We start from the raw sequence: 25,128 nt of genomic DNA, 5'->3' as shown, positions 1-25,128 counted from the left end.
GAGATCTTTAGGGAGATCTGCATCTGAGTGTATTCAACTGCAAGTACTAGAATACCCAAATAGAATGGCTTAAGTAATACATGTAATTTGTTTCCTGTTATAAAGTCTGGCAGTTGAAAGTTTCAGATTTGATACAATGCTCAGTGATACTTTGAAGAACCAAGGCTTGTTCTATTTTTCTCCTCTCTAACCTTCTCATCCTTAGGCCTATCCTATCTCATGGCTATGGTAGCGTCAAGCATTACACCATCATATAGCTGTATTCAAGCCAGAATTAAAGGTAACAGGCATCCTTACTGGCTCTATCAGGGAAAATACTTTTCCTTGGATGCTCCCACGTTCACAACCTCGTGTCTCATTGGTCACATGCCCACTCTTAAACCAGTTGCAGTAGAGAGGAATGGGATAGTGTGCTTGGCTTTGACCAGTCTTATTTCAGGCCCTGGCAACCCAGAGAGAAGCTCACCCGTCTTCATATATTGTCCAAGAAAATCAGAGTACCACAGATTGGGGGGAAAGGGGAAATGGGATAAGAAAGCAGTAGTGTCTGCCTGAGATCAGCTCAGCAGTATGTGTCCAATGCCTAAAATCACGCCTGTGTTCTATTTTAATAACTATATTAGCAAAGCGTTCATCTCAAACCCAATGTTTCTCAAACTATGTGAGGCGAAGGACTACAATTTTTTCCAATTCATAGGCTAATAAGTTTTCTGTCAAATTGTATAAAAATGTCTAACTTCTCTCAATTTCTGTCCATATCTCATCATGGACCAGTAACACGTCTCAGAGCAGCCGTGGTCTATGACCACTCTTGGAGAGGTGGTTCAGCTGGCTCACTTCATAATCTGGCCCCAGCTTGCTTCTGCCTCATGTCCTGTGCTCCCTTTGATTCACCTGTAACAAACTGTTCTCCATTACCAGAATACGCCATGTATTTTCATTTTACTTCTGGATTTGACTTCACATTCTGTTCTCCCTTCCTGGCAGGCCCTTCCCTAGCTGGGGGAACACCTACTGAGCGTGTTTTTAGACCAGCTTAAATGTCACCTTCCCTGTGCTGTTTTTCCTGAATTCTTTGCTCCACCCATCAGTGAGTGCTTCCTTGAACCCCATCCTGTCTCACGGCTATGGTTGCATCAAGCATTACATATCACACTACTCAAACCAGGATGAAAGGTAGCAGGCCTCCTTACTGTCTCCACAAAGGAATGTACTTTTCCCAGAAGCTCCCTGACACGTGCCCTCTTATGTCTCATTGGCCACATACCTAATAAGTGTATTTGGGGGGTTGTACTTTTTTCTGGATCAGTCTCCCTCACTAGACCAAAAGTTCCTTGAAGGTGATCATTGTCTTACTCATCTTCTATCCCCAGTTCCCGGCACACTTACTTTGTACTAAGTAAATGCCTATTGAATAGAATTGATGCAAACTTCTGTGTCTTTCCTTTTATTCTCCCCAAATATTTTCTACGGTGTATTTGTAGGTTTCCATGTAAGAACATACCATTTTGGTACACACTTTTTTCTCTCTTCTTCTATCAAACCTAGTTTTAAAAATAAACAAGATACAGCTTTCCATTGTATTCCCATTATAGGTCCCTTCCCATAGACATCACCGTCACGATCACTGCAGGAGGCGGCATGTGGGGTTTATGCCACCCCAGTGGCATCCTCAAACCCCTGTAACAATGAATGAGCCTACACGTGGACATCTATAAACTTCCAAAAATAGCCGGCAAGGTGGTACAGCACAGAGAACATACAATTTAGAATCACAGTGACCTAAGCTTTAGCCTCTTTTCACATACTATCTCTATCACCTTGGGAATGTTCCTTAACCTTATTGAGTTCATTTCTTCCATTTAAAAAAAAAAGGTATCATGGGGAAATAATACCTGCTTGCTATATGTTAGTACCTTCTGCTCAGGTGAACACATTTGTGAATTGACAAAGAAGCTGGGCTGAGAGCAACAGTCAGTGGGTCTCCTGTCTCTTTAAGGGGTCAGGGCCAGCCACTGGTCAGGCTGACTGAGAAAGATGACCTGCTTTGAAATTCTATCTTGGGCAGAGCCTTGGTTGCTTCTGATTTCCTTGTTCACAGCTGGCAGAGACAGCCACTTTGACAGCTCAGGGGGGTGCATGACTAAGGTGGAGGGATGAGCAACTGTTGCTTGTTAAAGGGGTGGCTTGGCCGGGAGGCAGGCAGGTGACAGAAAAGCAGCATATGGAAATCCCCAACTCCACTACTCAAATGATATCACAGATCCAAATCATTGCTGTGGGAAAGGCTGGGGGTTGGGCTGGTGCGGCAGGGCACTGGAGGGGGAGTCCTTCTCCAGGCACTCTCTTTTTTCCTTTACCACTGATTTCCCACCTCAACTTTAGAAAAAAGGGAATAAGATGCACATTTGTTTGTCAGGCGATTGTAATTAAATAAGAAAAAGAACCAGCTTTTGACATGCTGTGCATTTTCACACCTCTCTGCCTATGAGTCTGCTGTTCTTACCAGTGGAAATCCTCTTCTCCGTCTATCTGGCTAATTCAATCCTGGCCCCCAAATTCCTTGTTAGCCCTTGTGTCTTTCTTTCTTGATGCCATCTTCCTCTTAGGCTGCCACCTCTCCTTAACTCAACTCAGTTACTGTACTTCCCACACTGAATCGCCATTGTCTTCTGAGGCAGCTCTTGCTTGATAAGAGAGCTCGCTCTTGGGAAACTTTGATTCTCTTCAACGCTCGGTTCATAGCAGGCACTCAATGTGCGTTAAGCTGAAAATTTCCACTCCTCAGCATATCTGACAATTCCTAACTTCTCACTAATTTTAGTTAGGTTACCAGCAGTATAATAAAGGCCTCTATGGAGGGAATGCTTGAATAATTCTAGAAGGTTACCAGGTACCCCTCCACTTCCTCCATCCCTGCCCGCAGACCTCAGGGGCTATAGGAGTAATGGTAGTAAGGAAACAGAAGCAGGGAGTCATTCGGAGGCCAGAGGGACATTCCTTAGTTTAGTGTTTGCATATTCACAGATTTTAACTTGGTGACCCAAAGCAGACCACAGGGTCATCCAGAAGTTCCTGGACAACCTCAGACTTCCTGGGGGCAGTAGAGTTAGGAGTCATGGATCTAGTCTTGAATTTCCACTTCCTGGGCACACTACTTGGGACACAGCTGTAAGTCTGATAGACGAGATCAAATCCTGTCTCTGTCACTACGTGTGGGAATTTGTTACCTCTCTAAACCTCAGTTTCTTTCAGATCTAGGAGGACGACAATATTTATTTGGAATAAAATTGTGTGACGACTAAGTCATGTGCGTCTAGAATAACTAATCTAAATCTGGCACTTTGTAGGTGTTTAATAAGTGATGCTTATTATCATTTGTCAGTATTGGAGTGGGTGGGATGATGGTCTGAGCAATGTATCACCATTGTATAAACTATTACTAGATCCAGATACATGCAGAAGAAAGTCAGAATTCAAAAGTTGCTTTGTATAGCTATTTTTGTTTAATGAATGTCAAATAAATGCCTACGGATATTTCCAATATGACTTCATAAAGGCCTTCGAGGGGCTTTCCATTTCTCACTGTTAGGATTTTTTTCTGATAATAGTCCCCTACTTTCCAACCTTGATGTGTCCTCCTACCTCAGGAGAGCCCCGAGCCCTCCCCAGAGGGGGCTCTGGACAGTGTCCTACCTGAGGTGTGACAGTAAATTCTGTGCTCGCTTTCCCTTTGTCCACCCCCTTTGCCCCCTTCCTCTGACTTGCCTCTCTTGCCCAGGCCTTATCTTGTCCTCTGGGGAGGTATGTTAAGTGCTCTGCCAGCCTGCCTGTATGCCTGGCCTGTTTTTTCTCACTGCCAGTACCTCTTGGATTCCAATTCCAAACATGGTATCCGTCTGGGGTCACCCTTTCTTCCGGTGCCAAGAGAGACGCATTCCAAATGGAGCACAAATGTGCCTCCCGTGCTGGGCGCTCTTCATTCTGTTTGGGAACAACAGGGAGCAGGATGTGGCTGCTTTATTATCCCTCACTGCTGAAGCTTTCAGCCCCATAGCCCTATCTCTTTCTCAGGAAGATTTAGGTTTCCTGCCAATGCCAAGAGTCCAATGTGAAGACTGTTCTAAGAAACCTGGAGCTGAGGACACTCACCAGAGCTTTGCCAGGAGGGCCAGAGCCTTGCTGAGGGAAAGAGAAAGAAAAGTTTTCAGTTCTCCATGAAGTATATGATGTTTTGCTATTCATTCCCAAAGCTGCTGGAAGCATTCCTCCCAAGAAAGGTGGAGTTGGCAGGGAGAAGCCAGAGGTGAGACGACAGTTGGGAGGACAGATTGACCCATTTCCTGAATTTCCCATGTGGGGACAGTCTTAGAGCCTGACAGGCTTTGAGACCCGAAGATGAGCAGCAACCGCAGCATGGAGGGTCAGCTCCTCTGGCACGGGCCACTGTGCATCGCCTGGAGGCAGGACCTGGAAGGGGCTATCTTCCACCTGGCCAACTGCTTCCTACTCCTGGGCTTCATGGGCGGCAGCGGGGTGTATGGGTGCTTCTACCTTTTTGGCTTCCTGGGCACAGGCTACCTGTGCTGTGTGCTATGGGGCTGGTTCGGTGCCTGCGGCCTGGACATTGTTCTCTGGAGCGTCCTGCTGGCCATGGCCTGCGTGGTCCAGCTGGCACACCTGGTGTACCGCCTGCGTGAGGACACCCTCCCCGAGGAGCTGGAGCTGCTCTACAAGACGCTGTGCCTGCCCCTGCAGGTGCCCCTGCCAGCGTACAAGGAGATCGTGCACTGCTGCGAGGAGCAGGTCTTGACTCTGGCCACGGAGCAGACCTATGCCGTGGAGGGCGAGACGCCCATTGACCGCCTGTCCCTGCTGCTCTCTGGCCGGTAAGCCACTCTGTCACTACCCAGCATTTCTTCCCCACGCCCATGCTTCTCGTTTCCCAGTGCCTCCCTTTCCATTTCGTATCTCTTCCATTGAGGAAGGATGTGGTGACTCAAACAAACCAAAATAGATTTTTCTAAGCATATACTTGCTTCCCCTTTCTTAATATTTTTCATGAGGAAACTAGCTCATGGTTGGCAGGAAGAATTGTGAATATAGTTGCTGCTGCGAAGTGTGGGGTGAATGTTTCTTGACCCTGGCTCTGAAATGACCACACCATGCCAGCATGTCATGCCTAAACTGCAGCAATATCTCTGTAAGCTTTGAAAAACTGAACATTTCAGTAAGATTAATTAGTTTCTTCCATATGCATTCAACCTTTGCTAAGTGCCAACTATGTGTAAGGAACAGTGCCAAAACAGGAGATTTTTTTGTAACCCCTGCTCCCGCCAGGACATCAGAGAAATTATGGGATATCTGTACAGATTCTATGGTAAAGCCATATATACCCAGGTATGGTGCAGGAGTGGGCTTCCCTGATGGCTCAGTGGTAAAGAACCTGCCTGCCAATGAAGTAGATGTAGATTTGATCCTTGGGTCGCGAAGATCCCCTGGAGAAGAAAATGGTTGCCCACTCCAATATTCTTGCCTGGGGAATTACATGGACAGAGGAGCCTGGCAGGCTACAGTTCATGCGGTTGTAAGAGAGTCAGACACACCTTAGTGACAACGACAACAATAACAACAATGAGGTTACCCTTGTCCACATTTCCATTCCAGATCGTTCTATTGAGATTCCTACAGACCAGGAATAAAGTGCTATAAATCTGAGGGCCAGACAGTGAGGGGACAGTAGCGATGCCCATGTGTGTCTCTTTGAGGATATGGTGGAGACACCTGGCGGACACGTTTTAAGGAGGCTGACAGTCAGACCTTAGCAAAATGGGCTTTGTCTGGATTAGCCTGCATGTGAATGTTGGCCATTGACTGATCTCTTCTGAACAAATACTATGTAGCTCTGTGCTGCACATTTGGTAGGAAGTTGTGAATTCTTTGCAATATTGCCCTAGTGGGACTTGTATGTGGGAGCTAAGCATCTGACAGTAAGCATCTTCACCTGGGATATACTTGGACTGGGCTCTGTGGAAAACAAACAGAGTATTTAAAAACTTTGTCCTTAATTTCCTCTTTCCTCCTTTTTTGAGACCAGAAGAATGTGGTGATTCAAAGAAAAGAAAAGGGGAAAAGAAAAAAACCAGATAAGATTGCCAGTGGGGAAAAGACTTTGACATTGATGATGATGGTACTACCACAACTACTGCTACTAGTAATGTTGACACCAGGCATTTATGGATTAATGTATAGAATCAAAGTATAATGTATACACGTTTTAATTTTGTTTGGACACTGAGGTCCTGGGTTGAATGAGCTATGAGGTTTTGTGATGTTTCATTTCATTTATGGTTGAAGCAACTTAGCAGCAGCAGAAGTATAAATAAATGAAATTATTTGTAAACAAATACACATGTAGATACAAATATATTACGACTATTGCCAAAATGTTTGCCACCTACAATTTCATGCTTAAAATAAGGACAGTTTAGGAAACGTGCTCATTCATGAGACCCATGATATTGTTTGCATCTCCTAGAATCTCTGGTCAAAGGAGGGGATTAAGACAGGTAGGAGAAACACCCCCTGCACTGTATGGTGCTCATTTATAGAAGGACATAATAATTATTAGATGGCTCAGGTATCTTTTATATGATAGATTTATCATGAACTTGTAGACTGTGTTCCTGTGAAGAGGAAAAGAGGCTTGGCCCCTCAGTGTGGTTTTTCATAGTATGCGCTGTGCTTAGTCACTCAATCATGTCCAACTCTTTGTGACCCCCTGGACTGTAGCCTGCCAGGCTCCTCTATCCACGGGGATTCTCCAGACAAGAATACTGGAGTGGGTTGCATGCCCTCCTTCAGGTTGCATCCCCAACCAGGGATCAAACCTGGGTCTGCTGCATTGCAGGCACATTCTTTACCAGCTGAGCAACCCGTGAAGCCCTTTTCCTAGTATGTGTGTGTGTGTGTTAGTTGCTTAGTTGTGCTCGACTCTTTGCAACCCCATAGACTGTAGCCCACCAGGCCCCTCCACCCGTGGGATTCTCCAGGCAAGAACACTGGAGTGGTTTGCCATTTCCTTCTCCAAAAGGAACTATAGGAAGAAAGAAAGTGAAGTTGCTCAATCATGTCCAACTCTTTGCGACCTCATGGACTGTAACCTACCAGGCTCCTCCATCCATGGAATTTTCCAGGCAAGAGTCCTGGAGTGGGTTGCCATTTCCTAGTATACTTAGCATCAAAAATTCAAGTTAAAAATTTCAATATTTTTCTTGCTTTTCAAGATTTGAAGTAAGAGTTTTGTTTTGATATCTTTCAACATCATCCTGGCTAAACTTGGCTAAGTTGGAGCTGAGGAAAGGACTTCTAGTCTATAACCAGCCTCCGACTTTAAAGGAGAATCATCGTCATCTTTGGCTGGTGAGGTACCAAACACCTTGAAGCAGCAGAATATAACTCCATGCTGAGAAGTGGGGGCTTCTGATGGAGACCTCCCCAGCTCACATGCATACCTCATCCGGAGCCCTTTGCTACAACCTCAGACGTCCTTTTTGTTTTACTTTCATAATGCAATCAGTCCCTTTCAAGACTCAGAAAGGCAAAGTGACTTCTTCAAAGTCCATCACCCTGTTAAGCTGTGCTTACTGTTGGAGAGTTTCTCTCATATACAGTCCCAAGCATGAACTCCCACATGCACAGCCCCCTGAAGAGGCAGCCAGCTCTCCAACCTGTTCATGGAGGAGGAAATTACCTGTTGTCAGGAGATCAGGAGGAAGAAGAGACTCAAATGATAAAGGATATAGTATACAATGTGAATGGCCTCAGGGAGCCAAGCAGGCTCATTAGATGTTGTTGTTTTAGTCGCTAAGTCATGTCCAACTCTTTTGCAACCCCATGGATTATAGTCTGCTCTGGATCCTCCATGGATTGTAGGTTCCTCTGTCCATGGGATTTCCCAGGCAAGAATACTGGAGTGGGTTGCCATTTTCTTCTCCAGGAGATCTTCCCAATCCAGGGATTAAAGCTGCAAAATCTAAGGAAAACAAAACAAAACACCAAGGGATTGAACCCACATCTCCTGCATTGGCAGGTGGATTCTTTGCCACCTGGAAACCCCTCATTAGATGTTACTCACACTGTAAAGTCTTGTCCCTCCTCAGTGGCTTGCTTGGGTGGCCAGATTCCTTGCATGGAAAGAGGATGAAGGATGGGAGGATCTGATGTGTATGGCAGCAGCTTCATTCTCCCCGGTTGTCTTTCTTCCTTTGTTTGAGAAGCTTTTCCTTGAGGTTTTGGTCCCCTTTATGGTGATACAGTGAGTTCACTTGTTTGATCTTTCCATACCTCTTCCTTTCTTTTCTCCCTTCCTTCCTCCTTCCCCATTTCCAAAAATATTTATTAAGAGAGCTAAAGACTAGGGATCTCTTGTTAAAAAATGAAAAATATTTTCCTTGTACTCATGGAATTTACAGTCTATCAAAAGAGTCACAAATTCATGTCTCTAGTCACTAATTCCAAGGAGCAAGGCAAAGTGCAATGAGAGCATATAAGCAGTGGACCTAAATTTTCTGGAGGGCCAGATGAGACTTCCCAGAGGAAGGAATGTGTAGGCTGAGGCCTGAGGAGAAGGTGCGAATTGGGAAGAGAGGCAGCTGGAGGGAACAGAATGTGAAGCCCATGAGGTAGGAGCACACGGCACTTCATTTTCTCTTGCACCCTTTCATTACTGAGGGAAGTTCTGGTGGCTAGCTACACATTTTGATGGGTCTTGTAGAAGCAAGAGTGTTTCTGCTATCAGAGAGTGTGGGCTGACACCACATTCTTGGCTTGGTTTGAGACCTACATCCCTTTCTGTTTTCCATCTCTAAGTTGTCAGATAATACATAAAGTTTGTTAATTGATAGTGGTCTTTGGTAATTTGCACACATACATATATATCTAGGCATTCACTGGGAGCAAGACATGGAGTGCTAATATCCCCTTGGCCAGAACTTAATCACATGGCTGTACTCAGCGGCAAGGGAAGTAGAGAAACATAGTTTAGCTGGGCAGTCATGAGTCCTGGCTAAAAAAGTTCCAGTACTATAGAGGAAGGGGAAAATCTGATATTGGAAATCAGAATTCCATACTGGATTTCTCAGATCCTCATTTGCATTCTGATCTGCTTCTCAATATCCTATACATCCTTCAGAAATCAGCTGAAATGTCATCTTTGAGAAGTCTGCCACTTGGAGAGAACTACGTTCTCTCTCCTCTAGTCTCCTGTCTCACAATAGCACATGTTGACTTACAGCTAGTTATTTATGTGCCTGTAACTTCCACTGAATAGTGAAATCCTGAAAGGTAAGGATCAGATTATTGGGTCTTTCCTGGTGGTCCAGCAGTTGCCACGCAGTGCAGCTAAAGAGTAAAAAAGAAAAAAAAAGGACCAGATCATCTCCAGGTTCCAGACTTCCAGGAACACAGAAGGTTCTCCATACATATTTTTTTAGACAATTAAGCTCCAGAAAAAGTGGAACAATAGCTCCTTCCAACTGGACAGGATGTACCTTAGAAAGTTTGTGGATCTGCCCCCTTTGTTCAATAAACACTGTCTTTCCCAGTACAACTGACTTTAGAAGAGAGGTTGAAACCGAGACTCTGGGTTTTCTAGGTAAAAGAGGAAAAAGCCCGTTCTGGATCCTAGTCATTTTCCACTCCTTTAACATGTAATTTAAACTCTGGAGCAGCTCTGGGTAACCACTTCTCTTTTCCCACACAGTCTCTTCTCTCCCTTTGCCAGGGTCCGTGTGAGCCAGGACGGGCAGTTTCTGCACTACATCTTTCCTTACCAGTTCATGGACTCTCCCGAGTGGGAATCGCTGCATCCCTCTGAGGAGGGGGTGTTTCAGGTAATAGGGAGCCCCATGGCAGCACTGCCGCAGCCCATCCCACTGCAACCCAGCAACATCCGTGCTTCCATCTTTGCTCTCTTTTGTCAGACCTTTGAACTACTGCCAATATGATGCTTGAGGTGGGAGCACTCTCCTCCAGTGGAAAAAGTGCCTGGCAGAGGAGGGGTAGGGTAGGGAGGTGCTGATCCCTGCAAGGGGGGCCATGTCACTCCTATGCTTAAAATTCTTCCAGAAGACCCCACTGACCACAGGATAAAAGCCCTCACTCCTTAGAGAGTGACTTAAGACCTTTAGTGACATCCTGGAGCCACATCTCCAGCCCTTTGCTTACACTTCCTGCTCACACCAGCCATGCTGAATTACTAGTACTTCCCCAAACATACTACCCTGTTTTACACGGCCGTGCCTTGCCCCCCTATTGTCACCTCTATCTGAAACGCACTTCCCTCATCAAGAGGAGGCTATGGCATCTCACTTCCTTTGAAGCCTGCCCAGACTGACCTCACCAGCTTCCACCCCCACACATTGCTTGCATGCCTCTTCTATTCCTTTCACTATGCTGACTGCGCACATGTACGATTTGGTTTTCTTTCTGTCTTTTGCATAGTAAATTCCTTGACGTAGAAATCTGGGCTTTTCCTCTCCATCTCCAGGCTCCAAAGGGCAATACTTGGTACACAGTAGTAGGTGTTCAGTAAAGTTTCACTGAGCTGCCTCGCCAGTAGGCCATTGGTGTCTCAGAGTGCTCCAGAGGGCATCACACACAGCCTAAGGTCAGGGCCTGGCTGCTCGAGCCCTCCTCTCTTCTCTGTCAATCCTTCAGATTTCAGTTACCTTTGTAGTTCTCACTTACTGTATGGCTAGCACGTGACAGGCAGTACCTATTTTACTGCCTTATTGATTCTCACAACAGTCCTCTGGATTGAATATTGTTATTAACCTGTTTAACAGATGAGGAAACTAAGGCTCAGAAACCTCAAGTAATTTGCCCCAAGCTCTTCATCTAGAAAGTGGCAAAACCGAGTTGCCTGACACCACTATTCTGTTCTTTTTTAAAATGGGGGGTTGCCAGGAGAGTGGAGGTTACACATGTACACCATTATAGGGACTCCGCTGTCCAGATAGTTGGCCAGTACTGGGTTCCCTCTGTCTCCTATCAGTTCTATCAGGAAGTTCCTCAGGCGAGCATTTATGCCAGCCCCAAAATAGACACATGCCAGGCGGTGCCACCTGGCTGGGCCTGCTTCCGCCCCACCCTGACTCTTGGCTCTGTGAGGACAGGGCCTGAGGGGTGATCCTAATCCCACTGCCTGGACCATCAGCCACAGGGCCCCCTCTGAACATGTGCCTCCCCCACCACACACACACATCCTCTCCAAGCGGCTCAGCAGTCACCTTTGAGAACTCCCTCAGAGCCACAAGAACCTTCAGGAGGGCTGAGTCAGGTCCTGAGCCAGCCAGACCAGGCTCTGTTTCTGACACTGAAACCGAGAAACAGGTGGTGGATAAGCCGGGTGTCCTCCCCTTAGTTATGCTTGAAAGGAAGGGCTATGACCCCAGATAGCCTCTCAGCATCTGAGAGGGATGTAGGGACCGTCACATTTCTTCCATTTGTATTTTTAGTATGCACCTCCATTGGGAGCCTTAAGATCCCCACACTTGCTTTTGGCTCTGTGAAGTCCCATTTCCTCTTTGCAAATGTCAAGTGTTGTCTCCGGCTGTAGTTCATCTTGTCCTTGCCTTTGCATTTGCATAGTCTTTGTTGACTAATAGAGAATCCACAGTGATCAAATCATAATTCTTACTGAGTCTGGCACAAGAGATCAACATTCCATCACACCTCTCAAGAATTCAATTAAGAATTTATTGACTGTTAAACACTGAGACCCTCTTATCAGTCACCGAGAACATAGCATGGGAACGATCACATGGAAATCAGCATTATTTCTCTAATTAGCATCATGTTTTACTGGACTCAAGGTCTCTTTATGTACATCATCTCATTTAATCCATTCAACCAGCTTCAAAGGTGAAGGTTAAAGAAAAACCTGGTCAAACCAGTCAATCCATTGGTTTCTGAAGATATTTAGGAAGGATTTTATACTGGGCACGAGAAAACAACATCAAGTTATTTTGCAACAAACAAGATTAGTAGTTTTTACCTGATTCATTCACTCATTTCAGTAATATTTATTGAGCTGTTACAGTAACCTGGACACTACATGGTTTGTTTTTGTTTGGTTTTATTTTTGGCCACATCACATGGAATGTGGGATCTTAGTTCCCTGACCAGGAATTGAACTCATGGTTCCTGAACCCATGCCCCCTGCAGTGAAGTATCGAGTCTTAACCTCTGGATTGCTAGGGAATTCCCACCTGGGCACTATTAAAGGTGCTCAGAGTGTATTGGTCAACAGAACAGATGAAAGTCCCTGCCTTCATGCAATTCACATTCTAGTAGGTGAGACAAAAAATTAGCCATAGAAATTATGAATAAGTAAATTATGTAATATGTTAAAAATAATAAATTATAGTAAAAAAAATAGAATAGTATAAGGGAGAGATACAATTGACCCCTGAACAACACAGGAGGTAGGGGTACTTTCACACAGTAGAAAATCCATGTATGCTGCTAAGTCACTTCAGTCGTGTCCGACTCTGTGTGACCCCATAGACAGCAGCCCACAAGGCTCCCCCGTCCCTGGGATTCTCCAGGCAAGAATACTGGAGTGGGTTGCCATTTCCTTCTCCAATGCATGAAAGTGAAAAGTGAAAGTCAAGTTGCTCAGTCGTAGCCAACTCTTAGCAACCCCATGGACTGCAGCCTACCAGGCTTCTCCATCCATAGGATTTTCCAGGCAAAAGTACTGGAGTGGGGTGCCATTGCCTTCTCTGAAATCCATGTATAACAATGGAGTATTACTCAGCCATTAAAAAGAATACATTTGAATCAGTTCTAATGAGGTGGATGAAACTGGAGCCTATTATACAGAGTGAAGTAAGCCAGAAAGAAAAACACCAATACAGTATACTAACGCATATATATGGAATTTAAAAGATGGTAACAATAATGCTGTATACGAGACAGCAAAAGAGACACTGATGTATAGAACAGTGTTTTGGACTCTGTGGGAGAGGGAGAGGGTGGGATGATTTGGGAGAATGGCATTGAAATATGTATAATATCATATATGAAATGAGTCGCCAGTCCAGGTTCGATGCACAATACTGGATGCTTGGGGCTGGTGCACTGGGACGACCCAGAGGGATGGTATGGGGAGGGAGGAGGTTTCGGGATGGGGAACACATGTATACCTATGGCAGATTCATTTTGATATATGGCAAAACCAATACAATATTGTAAAGTTAAATAAAATAAAATTTAAAAAAAATAAAAAATAAAAAAAAGAGCGACACTACAAAAAAAGAAAGAAAGAAAGAAAGAAAATCCATGTATAATTTATAGTTAAAGTCGCTCAGTAGTGTCTGACTCTTTGAGACCACATGGACCATTCAGTCCATGGACTTCTCCAGGCCAGAATACTGGAGTGGGTAGCCCTTCCCTTCTCTGGGACTCGAACCGGGGTCTCCTGCATTGCAGGCAGATTCTTTACCAGCTGAGCTACTAGGGAAGCCCATAATTTATAGTCCAACCTCCAAATATACGGTTCCCCCAGATCTGGGGTTCCACATCCTCAGACTTAACCAATCGGCCAATTATGTAGCACTTCAGGTATTTACTATTGAAAAAAAAAAAATCCCCATTTAAATGGATCCACACAGTTCAAACCTGTGTTGCTCAAGGGTCAACTGTAGTTGCAATTGTAATTGGGGATTTCATGGAAGTCTTTGTTGAACTGCTGACATTTGAGAACAGACCTGAGGTGATCGGCAGCGTGAGCTCTGAGAGTATCTGGGGGAATAGCATATTAGAGGGAAGAGCCAGTGCAAAAGCTGGGTGTGAGAGAGACCAGCATGTTTGAGGTCCAGAAAGAAGGTCAATGAGTCTGGAACAGGGAGAGGGAGGGGGATGAAGAGCAGGAGAGGAAGTCAGAGAGGTGGTAAGGAGACATGTCATCTAGGGCCCGAGTGTATATTTTCTAAATACAGCCAAAAGGATTTCCTAACACGTTGGATGTAGTATGTGAGAGAAAGAGGATCAAGAAAACTTCTAAGACTTCTGACCTGAGAAATGGGAAGGATGGAGCTGCTATCAAATGCGATAAGGAAGGCTGCAGATAGTATTGGCTTTGGGAGAAGAGAGGGAAGTCCAGTTTGGGAGGTATTAGATTTGCGTCATCTATGGACATTTAAATACAGGCACTGCATAGGCAGTTGCATACTTGAGTCTGGAATTAAGGAACAAGGTCTGAGCTTGAGACTGAGTCATTAGCCTACAGATGATATTTAAAGCTGTTACATTGGACAAGATCACCAGTGAGTGTAGACAGAAAAGGGATTCAAGAATCCATTAACCCTGAGGTACTCTAGTGTTTAGAAGTTGAAGAGGGTAACAAGCAGCAAAAGAAGCTGAACGGGACTAATCAGGAGGTTATACCAGGAGAGTGTGGCGTTCTGGGAGCCAAGTGAAGAATATCAAAGAGGAGGGACTGAATGCCGTCAAAACTGATCATCAGACTCAGCAATGTAGAAGTCATAGGCGACCTTGCCAGGAACAGTTTGTAGACCACTGGGGCAAAGCCTTGCTGGCTGAAGAGAGAGAGTGCAAGGAGAGGAATTGGTAACAGCCAAGTATAGACAACTTTTTCATGGAGTTTTGCTGAAAAGGAGAGCAAATCAATGGAGTGATAGCTAACCAAGGAACTAAAGTGAAGAAAAAAAGATTTTGATTTTAAAATTTTGATTTAAGATGGAAGAAGTGACAGTGTATTTGCAAGAATGCCCACAGTCTTTTCTGTTCAGCATTGAGGACACTTCTTGCGTCCTCATTAGCTCTCAGGCATACCCACTTCATGTGCAGCACCCTGATTTCTTGTTTGGGAATTGTTACTAAGTGCACTGAAAGTACAGGTTACAGTAGATGTGACAACTACTTGTTGAGTCAGATTAGTAACAGATGGATTGTGAGGACCAGTATTCTCATGAGGCAACAAGTCTGGAGAGATTAAGCAATTTATCTGATGTCACACAGCTGGTAAAGCTGGAACTTGAAACTCGTTTCTGGTCTTGATGAGGCAATTTAGGCCCTGACTTGACTGCTGACGACTGAGGGGTCGGGGAGGGAGAGGAGGAAATGAAAGAAGGGAACAGAAGAGGGGTACTGCAGATGGGAAGGGGAGGAGGGGAGCAGAGGGGCTGTTTTGGATGCAATGAAATGAAAGGATTATATATATGATCTCTGATAAAGAACCCCACCTTTAATGAGACAACCCACATAAAGCACTTAACACGATGACTGGCACATGGTCACTCTCAGTAAATGTTAGCTGCTGTCCTCCTTCTCATTTCCACTGTCTCCATTCGTGAATCTTCATCTTAAGCTCTGCCAACCTGCTCACTTTTAAAGTACTTAGGACAGGGTATAAAGGATTGTGTGATTCTACGCACTTTTCCTTTACTATCCTAAGAATGTTTGCATTTGAAACCTATCTTTACCACTCATCATTGTTTTAACAAGATTTTTCAAGCACCTGCTCTGTGCTGTGCACACATTACTGACCCTGCAAGTGTGACTTAGCTGTGTATCATGGGCACATAGCCGAGTACACAGAAATTACTAGATGTCTATATAAATGGAGAGTGGGGTATCCTACTTGATGTTCTTATGAGTGCCTCTTGGGACTTCCCTGGTGGTCCAGGGGCTAAGACTCTGTGCTCTTGAGGCAGGGGGCATGGGTTCTATCTCTGGTTAGGAAACTAAGATACCGTAAGCTGCAAGGCACCTCACCCCCCCAAAAAAAGAGTTCCTTTTCCTCTGTGCCCCTTTTCTGAATTTAGTCATCAGATCCATTTGGTTACTTGTAGGGCCCAAGTCAAGTGCAGCTCATGGGCCTGAAGACCAGGCCAGCATTCTGTCCGCTTGATGCAGCCTGGAATGCCTGATCAGAGGCTCTCTTCTCACTGAAATTCTCCCCAATTCTTCTTTGTGTCCCAACTCCAATATATTATCTTTTATCCTTAAAAACTGTCATCAGCATCCTGACCTTTCTTCTGAGCACCAAGAGGCCCCTTTTCTCTCCTGTGATCACAACAGGCTCAGAACCTTCTGCAGCCATTAGTGGGATCAGCCATGGAACATAGTGTATGAGAGCTGAAGAGACTGGAGGTGGACTGTGAGGTTCCAGAAGGTGATCTCAGGGCTCTTCACAAGACCAGCCCCCCACTCCATCCCTCCCACCATATCAATGCACACAATAAAAGTCATTCATTGCATCTCTTCAAGGCAAGGCCCTGGAGAGGTACTTCCACAGCTTCTTCAGGAAAAGTGCAAAGTGCAGCGGTTTGCCAAGTAAACTGTATATATCTCTGTACTAAGCTTGGACACGTTTTTAAGTTTCAACCTTCACTTTCTGTCCCTGACCCCTCTCAGGTCACTCTGACAGCTGAGACTGAATGTAGCTACATTTCCTGGCCCCGGAAAAATCTCCACCTCCTTCTGACCAAAGAGCGATACATCTCTCGCCTCTTCTCGGTCCTGCTGGGCTATGACATCTCAGAGAAGCTCTACGCTCTCAATGACAAGCTCTTTGCTAAGTTCGGACTACGCTTTGACATCCGTCTCCCCAGCCTCTACCACGTCCTGGGTTCTGCTGCCCCGGATGCAGGACCAGAGTCTGAGAAGGATGACAAGGAAGCCTGTGAGCCAGCGGCATCCCCTCCTCAGGCCCTGGACACGTCTGTCCAGCAAACACCCTCTAGCTCCCCACCTCCACTGGTCACCAGCTCTCCTGCACCTCCTCCCTGGGTCAGAATGTCCAGGCCCGACAGCGGCGTCCTGGGTGAGGACTCCACCAGTCTGGTTCTGGAGGATTTTGAGGAGGTGTCGGGATCAGAATCATTCATGGATTATAAGAGTGATGGGGAGTACATGAGGTGAGGGGAGAACTAACATGGGCACAGCCACCCGGCTTGGGATCCTGTGTAAGTACTCAGAAGGCAGTTGCTGCAGTCTTGCCAATAGCTGGCCTTAACTTGGTTTATAAGGGCAAAAAATAATTTCATGGAGCCTGTTCTCTCAGAGGACTCCCAGAAAGTGGCATTAACCCAACCCTGCAGATAGCAACTCACTCCTGTTGCATGAAAGGCATGAGGGTTTTTTTAAAAAAACTCATCCCTTATTAATTGTGATTGCTTTCAAAAGTGGTCTGGCTGGCTGACATTTGATCAAGCGGATAGGTTGCTAATTATTTTTTTTTCAAAGTTGTGCTAATAACCAAGGTCACATTTAAGGCCAAAGGGTATTTTATTATGGCATGTATTTTAAAGAATACTTTAAAAAGCTGGCATGGCTCAAATTCCTAGTGATTCTTCTTGGCATATAGTCAGCTCCAGAAAGCAGTCATTATTTAGCCTGGATTGGACAGGCACTTCTGTTAAAATCGCCCCCATTTCAAAGAGGCTTGTGATTGGAGGCTAATGACACTGGGAGGAAAATGTGCCCACCTTGCTATCCTCTGGCCCAGTGGAGTGTTACTCAGGCACGGGACTGGACACTGCTGAGTGAATGTTACTACGATAGAGTAACTTTCCTAGACAATCATAACTGTGGGAGGTAGAGTGGGCGTGAATCTGACGTAGGAGAGTGTGTGTACAGCTCGGGAGAGTGTACATAAAAGGCTGTGCTGAGCAGTTCTGGGAAACTGTCTTCATGTTCCCTCTGACTGCTCTCATAATGCGGTGACATTTTCCTCTAGGACTCCACCCAACCATGGTGCAGGCCTGGCTTTTCCTGAGGAAAATACCACTGTTCTCAATTTGGAAGGCATTTCCAAGGTCAGGGAGGGGTGGTTAAGAGATTAATCATTCTTTAGGAAACACTGTTTTCCCAAGAAACTATTTCAGGTAGGAAGGCATCTAGGGTACTTTGAGGTTAAGTGAGTGAATGTTTGTACATTTTGAAAAGCAAATCATATAAATGATGAAAGAGGCAAGAGAGGTGAGTGCTAAAAGATGAGCTATTTGGTTTCACGGATATGGAATTAATAATCTATGGCATCAGTCCTTAGAAGCAGCATCTAGCAGATCACTTTCTTGACCTCCTCCACTTGTGTTGTTCTCCCCCGTTGTCCCTCCCCGCAGCTGACAGTCGCCTCCCTACTAGCCTACCCCCACCAGGGCTTGTGAATTCTGTCCCGTGAGCCCCACTCTTTGTCCCCATTCCTACCCACCTGCACACACTCTGAACTTATACAGCTCCCTGTGTTCTCATGTTCTGCCTGCTTCTCTTTTCCTGGCTCTATTTGTTCTCCTCTTTTTCCCCTCCTTCCGATTTCTGCTCAGTCCTTGGCTTCCTCCGTGTGCTGCTTTTAAGAAGAAAAAGGCCCATTTCTGCTGCTTCTCCATTAATTTCCCCTCTCTACTTTTCCTCCACGTTGACCCCAGTTGACTGTTTATGTATTTATCTCACTGTTGCCTTCTTCCTATCTCCTCCACTTCCTGCCTTGCTCTAGCTCTTCTTCCTAAACTGCCCTATATGCCCAACTTAATTTTTAATCCTGACTCTTCCAAAATCAGTACCTCTCCCTCTGCCTATGAAGAAAACCATTCAAGTGAGGATGTGAAAATTCTCTCTGATGGCTACACATTTCATGCATGAGTTTTCCCAAATGTTAACAGGCAGGTAGTGTTTTAGACAAGAGACCTGCCCCGGGAGCCCAAAGTCCTGGTTGCTATGTCTGGCTCTACTACTGTTTGCAAAGCACACAATCTCACTGAACCTTACTTTCTTCACATGAATGTGTTGACCCAGCTGGGCCCCCCAAGGCCCTCCTGGGTTTATGTGAGAAGGAAAAGGATGAACTGTTCAGAGGAAGAAAATGAATCAGGCAGGCAACCTTATAATGGACACAAGCCCCCGGACATCAGTGTGTCTCCAGCAAGAACTCGCTGCTGTATTTCACTCTGATTTCTCTTGTAGTCGACTTGGAGCTGTCCTCCTCTCTGCTGGGTACCAGGGTCCTGCTTGACTATGAGTAATCTCCATTCCGTACCTGTGAAGAATCTCACCTACCATGTGAGAGGCATGGTAGGTGAGATGTTCACTTGCAAGGTGGTCCCACCTCTGTCTCTCAGGTCCTCTACCTTTAATACTATTAAAAAAAGGCTTCTTCCCAAATTCAGCCTTTTCTGAGGTTCACAGTGAGAAAACTGCTAATATAACTTTCTTTATACTTACTAGTATTTGGAGTATAAAGAGAGAAGGTATTAGAATCGTCTTTGGTTTAAGTAATAGAGAGAAAGGAAAAAACTGTGTTAACTGAGCGCTGAAGAATTGCTGTTTTTGAACTGTGGTGTTGGAGAAGACTCTTGAGAGTCCCTTGGACTGCAAGGAGATCCAACCAGTCCATCCTGAAAGAAATCAGTCCTGGGTGTTCATTGGGAGGTCTGATGTTGAAGCTGAAACTCCAGTACTTTGGCCACCTGATGAGAAGAGCTGACTCATTTGAAAAGACTCTGATGCTGGGAAAGATTGAGGGCAGGAGGAGAAGGGGACGACAGAGGATGAGATGGTTGGATGGCATCACTGACTCGATGGACATGAGTTTGGGTGGACTCCAGGAGTTGGTGATGGACAGGGAGGCCTGGTGTGCTGCGGTTCATGGAGTCACAAAGAGTTGGACACAACTGAGCGACTGAACTGAACTGAACTTCTACGGAGTTTTCAGAACAATTTGAAAATGTGATCAAATTGACCAAATTTCAGACAGCTTTAGTTTGTGATAATGGGATAATTTAGCCCAGAGACATTTTTCCCAAATTGTATTTTGGGATGTTTGGTTTGACTTCTCATCAAACTCCTTTTATGGTTATTACCGTAATGAATAAGCATAGTGCCTCGAGACTGGTAGCAATTTACTTCTTTGCTTTCCAAAGCAGGGCACAATTCACCATCCAGTCCCTGGCTGTTCCGCAACCAAAACTGTAAGCTCATTGCTATTCATCCTGATCCAGAACTTAAGGGTCGTGAAGCTGAGTGGATTCTGCATTGTTGGGAATGACACAGCTTCATCACCCTGGCAGCAGTGCTTGTGCCTCACACCAAGACAGTTTAAAACCAACTGAAAACAGTCAGTGTTTCTACTGGAGCATTGTTTGTTTGTTTGTTTTGAAGAGCACAGTTTTCAGCCTGGTGGTACCCAGAACTGAGCCCAAACTGGCTGTTACTTTTTTAACATGCAAAGCAGTACTGTACGATAATGTATGCATGCAGGGTCTCACAATTAGACCTCACATTAACCCTGCCTTCACTAGAATCTTTCCTGTTAATTCTATGAACACACTCCACAGTGTTTCATTTGATGTCGTACAGGAGATGCTCAATGAATACATCTCTGAAGTGGTCAGTTAAGTCAAGCTACTGAGTCTATTATCACAAATTAGCTGAAAGCTGTCTAAAATTTGGCCAGTTTAGCTTACGTTTTCAAATTGTTCTGAAAACTCTGTAGCTTGAAAGTAAAGACTATATATTGCTTCCTTTTAATTATTTAAAGAAAGAAAGAAATGAGAAACACATTACAACATGGAGACTAATTGTGGTCAAGGAAAGAGGCCAGGACCAGGACATATTACCAAAGGCCAAAGAACCAATTCAACAAACATTCACTGAGTATCCACTATGTATTTCAGGCACTGTGCCAGGTAATCATATTAAGAGTAATCATGAGTAACAACTGAAAGACTGGAAGATGCTTAATCTGCAAGAGATGGACAAGAGTAATATCTTCAAATTTTGAAAAGATATCTTCACCTTAATTCGGTGACGTTCTTGAGGACAAAGATGAATTAAGGGCTGAAAGCTGTAAGGAGAATGGATTGCCTCAAGAAGTAGTAAGTTACTCGTTACTAGAAGAATTCAAATAGTAATCAGAAGAAATCTTCTCAGAGGTTTTTTTAAGGTGATTCATGCTCCTAGAGAAGAATGCCTTATGTTATTGCTATTAAGGTGCCTTCTAACTCTGTGATGCTATGATTCAATGATTCTAAGATGTGAATCTTGTCCTGCCACATAATTACCTTCAAGAGCAGTTCCCTAGCTGCGGAACAGGGCTAATAGTCTCATAGATAATTAACACCTACTAGTAAGTAAATGGGATTCCCTGATAGCTCAGTTGGTAAAGAATCTGACTGCAATGCAGGAGACCCCAGTTTGATTCCCGGGTCAGGAAGAACCTCTGGAGAAGGTGGCTCAGCTGGTAAAGAATCTGCCTGCAATGCGAGAGACCTGGGTTCGATCCCTGAGTTGGGAAGATCTCCTGGAGAAGGGAAAGGCTACCCACTCCAGTATTCTGGCCTGGAGAATTCCATGTACTATATAGTCCATGGGGTCACAAAGAGTCAGACATGACTGAGCAACTTTGACTATTCAGCACTATTCAGAAGTAAGTAAATAGATAGCCTCTGTTGATGTTGTCAGGTTGCTTGAGGAGTAATTGAGATAAAATATACAAAGGCAATTTGTTAAGCTGTAAAGCCCTAGTTTAATGTATAACATATTTTAAAATTCTATTCTGTGTACAGTTATTTTCAAATTCCTCCCCTTCTCTCTCACTTTCACTTCCCTCCCCAAGCCCTCCCCCTACTCCTTCTGAGACACATGATTTCCCCTTATTTCCTCCAGTCTGGTTTCCTAAGGGAGGTAATAAGTGACAGGATCCCCTGACAACAAAAGGAACAGCAAAAAGTTGGAGGTCCAAAGAAAACACACACTAGCTCCTTGGCCCCTGAATAGCTAAGGGACGGTCAGACCTTCATCTGTTTTATTTGTCCAGGGGAGGCAGATCACCATCACACTATATTCAGGTCCCTTCCCTCAGAAGTCCCTATGGTGCTTGGTTAGCTGTCAGTGTTGTTAAATAGCACGTTTCTCCCAGAACCATTGGAACACCTCCTGGGGCAGAAGACTTGCCCTTGAAGGTGGCCTGGCAGGAGCTGCCTGGGGTCTCCAGGTCTGGGTCTCTGGATAGAAGCTCTGCTTAACCTGCCAAGGTTCCATGTTCAAGTAGTTAAGTTAGAGGCAGCAGTTCCCTCCCCACTTAGGACCACAACAGCCTGTATTTGTTTTTCTTCTATTTGGTCTCATTTACCTACTCCTTGCTTTGTAAAAATAAAACACAAGGGTTTTATAAAACTCACTGGTTTTCTATGTGGATTTTTAAACTCATTCCATAGTGTTAGATAGGAAGCAACCGAAGTTGATCTCTTGGTCTCTTCTCCTATAAAATGAGAGAATTGAACTATATAACTTCAAAACTGACTCACCCTAATATTACAGAAGAAAATGATTCAACGATTCAACTGCTCCTATTGTGTTAAACATTGCATGCAGTTAAAATATTGGGAACTTGTAGAGGAAAAAAAGACCTGAACAGAACCCTCTGAAGTTATGTGAGCTATCCCAAGCCACAGTGCTGAAATCCTTCCTCTGTTTTTCCACAGCTTCCAGAACTCCTCTCCGGAGCTACTCTGAAGTTATGTCCAGGGGACAGGCGCCCTTGGCTCCAACCCAGACTCCTGAACTGTAAGGGTCAATGGACCATCCTTTACTCTGGCCACGTTAATCCTCACAGGATGGTCACTCGTGTGCACACCCCTCTCCTCACCCACTGGAAGGCCCACAGGCAAGGCTGGAGCAGACACAGGATGCCAGCACTGCAACCACGCCAAGGCGCCTGGGTGACTTTTAGAAATTTACCTTCATCAGCCTTCCTTCCAAGAGAAGTCATCAAAAAATGCCAAAGCACAGATTCTATCCTTTACTAACTGCAGAATTTCAGGCAAGTCACATAGCCTCTCTGAGCATCATCTGTAAAGGGGTGATTATAAAACCCACTTCACAGGGTTGTAAGGATTCCATGAGTAGATTTCAATAAATCACCTAGGACATGCTGTGGCACCTAGTAGGCACTCAATAAATCACTCATTTCCTTTCCTTATGTTGTTTCCTTAACTTTCTGAAAGGATCAATGAAGTTAGCTATCCAAGCAGTTTTCAGTGTTTTTGTCTTGTTTTATTGAAAATATTTTTCTCAGTTAAGGTTCAACTTAGGTAAGTAGAAATTTTAGAATCTAGTTTGCCCTTAATCTTTTACATTCAACTTACAAGTCTTTCCCTTTATTTATGACCCTAATATTAAACAGTAGTTTTTAGAAGTAGTTTTACAAATCTCTTTTATTAAATTTCCTTAAACATTTTAAAGTAGACTTACAAATTTAACATATTCTGTTTTATTTTTTCCCCTAAATGCTTAGACGTCTATTCTGGTTACCTATTGCTGTGCAACATTCATCCCTAAAAGCAGTGAGTTAAAATCGCAATGATAATTTGTTTTGCTCACAAAAGTGGGGCTTGCTTGGGCTCAACTGGGCTGTCCCCACTCAGAGTTTCTTGTGCTGTTACATCAAGACAGTGGCTACAGCCAGGATCACCTCAAAGGCTTCTTGACCCATGTGTCCGGGGCCCAGGCTGGGAAGACTCAAACAGTTGAGGGCTGGGACAGCTGGGGATCCTCGGGCAATCCTTGCTCTTTCAAAATTTTGTTTATTTTGTTGCTGTATAATACTCTGTTGTAGGGCTTTCCTGATAGCTCAGTTGGTAAAGAATCTGCCTACAATGCAGGAGACCCTGGTTCCATTCCTGGGTTGGGAAGATCTGCTGGAGAAGGGATAGGCTACCCACTCCAGTGTTCTTGGGCTTCCCTTGTGGATCAGCTGGTAAAGAATCCGCCTGCTATGCAGGAGACCTAGGTTTGATCCCTGGGTTGGGAAGATCCCCTGGAGAAAGGAAAGGCTACCCACTCCAGTATTCTGGCCTGGAGAAATCCATGGACTATATAGTCCATGGGGTCACAAAGAGTTGGACACAACTGAGCGACTTTCACTTCACTTCACTCTGTTGTGTGAATATACCACAATCTATTTATCCATTCCACTACTGATGGGTGTTAGGGTAGTTTCTAGCTTGGGGCAATTAGGAATAGTGCTACTATGAACGTTCTTCACCTTATCTTTCGGTGCACATACATACACATTTGGTGGTATATGCTGGAATTACTGAGGCATATGTTCAACTATAGTAGATACTGCCAAACACCTCCCAGGTGATTGCACCAATTAATCTTCCCACTAACAGTTTATGAGTGTTCTGGTTGTTTCACATCCTCCCCAATAGTTGGCATCGTCTTTTTTTTTTTTTTTTTTTAGCTACTTGGGTGTATGTAGCAGCATATCATTCTGGCTTTAACTTTTATTTTCCTGGTGAATGATAAGGGTGAGTATCTTTTCATGTTTTTCTTAGCCATGTGGATATCCTCTCTTGTGAAGTGTCTACTCCAGTTCTTGTCCATTTCTCTGTATGCTTTTCTCATTGACTTTAAGGAATTCTTTAAATATTCAAGTTAAAAGCCCTTTGTTGCTTAGATATTCAAGTGTATTCTTCCAATTTTTTTCTCTAAATAACGTCTTTTGATGAAAATAAGTTCTTAATTTCAATGTAGTAATTTATCAGTCTTTTCCTCCATCATTAATGCTTTCTGTGTCATGTTTAAGAAAACTTTTCCTGCCTTGGATTTATTTTTCTTTGTTACCTTCTAAATGTTTTATTGTTTTACATTTCACAGTTAGGTCTACAAGCAACCTGCATTTGATTTTTGTGTATGGTATAAAATAAGCATCAAATTTGTTATTGCCTTGTGGATATCCAATAGGCAGCAGTGCTTACTGAGTGGCTTATCCTACCTATACTCGTGTTCAGTGTCCTCTTTGCCATAAATCAAGTATCCATGTATTTGTAGGTCTCTATCTGGATCTTCTATTCTGTTCCATTAGTTTATTTTCCTACCTGTTGACAATACCATCTGGTTAATTATTGCAGCTTTATGTTTTGATATCTGGTGGTCTTCATTCTTATTCAAGTCTTGGTTATTCCCTTTGCATTTCCATATAAATTTTAGAACCAGCTTGTTATTAATAATTTCCACAAAAATATAGCTCTGCTTGAATTTTATTAGAATTACATTCACACTGTGGATTAGGTTGGTAAAGAGTTAATATCTTTA

The 25,128-nt window shown here is 44.3% G+C and overlaps 1 protein-coding gene across 3 annotated transcripts; it reads left to right on the top strand.

The window, feature by feature from the left end:
* The first annotated feature begins 3,789 nt into the window (after nucleotides 1-3,789).
* On the top strand, nucleotides 3,790-23,716 carry POPDC2 (popeye domain containing 2). Of its 3 annotated transcripts, none has more exons than XM_025284568.3 (4): nucleotides 3,790-4,889; nucleotides 9,785-9,893; nucleotides 16,447-16,949; nucleotides 22,512-23,716. In XM_025284568.3, exons 1-4 carry the CDS (start codon nucleotides 4,399-4,401, stop codon nucleotides 22,540-22,542), a joined length of 1,134 nt encoding a protein of 377 aa, XP_025140353.2. In that variant the 5' UTR covers nucleotides 3,790-4,398; the 3' UTR covers nucleotides 22,543-23,716. The 3 variants fall into 3 exon arrangements, with proteins under 3 accessions (XP_025140353.2, XP_006057664.2, XP_006057665.2); XM_006057602.4 differs by having other exon boundaries at nucleotides 3,795-4,889; nucleotides 16,447-16,997; XM_006057603.4 differs by having other exon boundaries at nucleotides 3,797-4,889; nucleotides 16,447-16,855.
* Nucleotides 23,717-25,128: the final 1,412 nt, after the last annotated feature.

This window comes from Bubalus bubalis, chromosome 1, assembly GCF_019923935.1.
Source record: "Bubalus bubalis isolate 160015118507 breed Murrah chromosome 1, NDDB_SH_1, whole genome shotgun sequence".
Taxonomy (NCBI): Eukaryota; Metazoa; Chordata; class Mammalia; order Artiodactyla; family Bovidae; genus Bubalus; species Bubalus bubalis.
The sequence above is the reverse complement of the archived record's forward strand: the minus strand, read 5'-3'. Positions and strand labels throughout refer to the sequence as shown.

Excerpts from the sequence above, each read along its gene's own strand:
- POPDC2 (XM_025284568.3), top strand. The coding sequence starts at position 4,399 with ATGAGCAGCAACCGCAGCATGGAGGGTCAGCTCCTCTGGCACGGGCCA. Across the intron at positions 4,890-9,784 it reads TCCCTGCTGCTCTCTGGCCG|GGTCCGTGTGAGCCAGGACG; the intron begins GTAAGCCACTCT and ends TCCCTTTGCCAG. Across the intron at positions 9,894-16,446 it reads CTGAGGAGGGGGTGTTTCAG|GTCACTCTGACAGCTGAGAC; the intron begins GTAATAGGGAGC and ends GACCCCTCTCAG.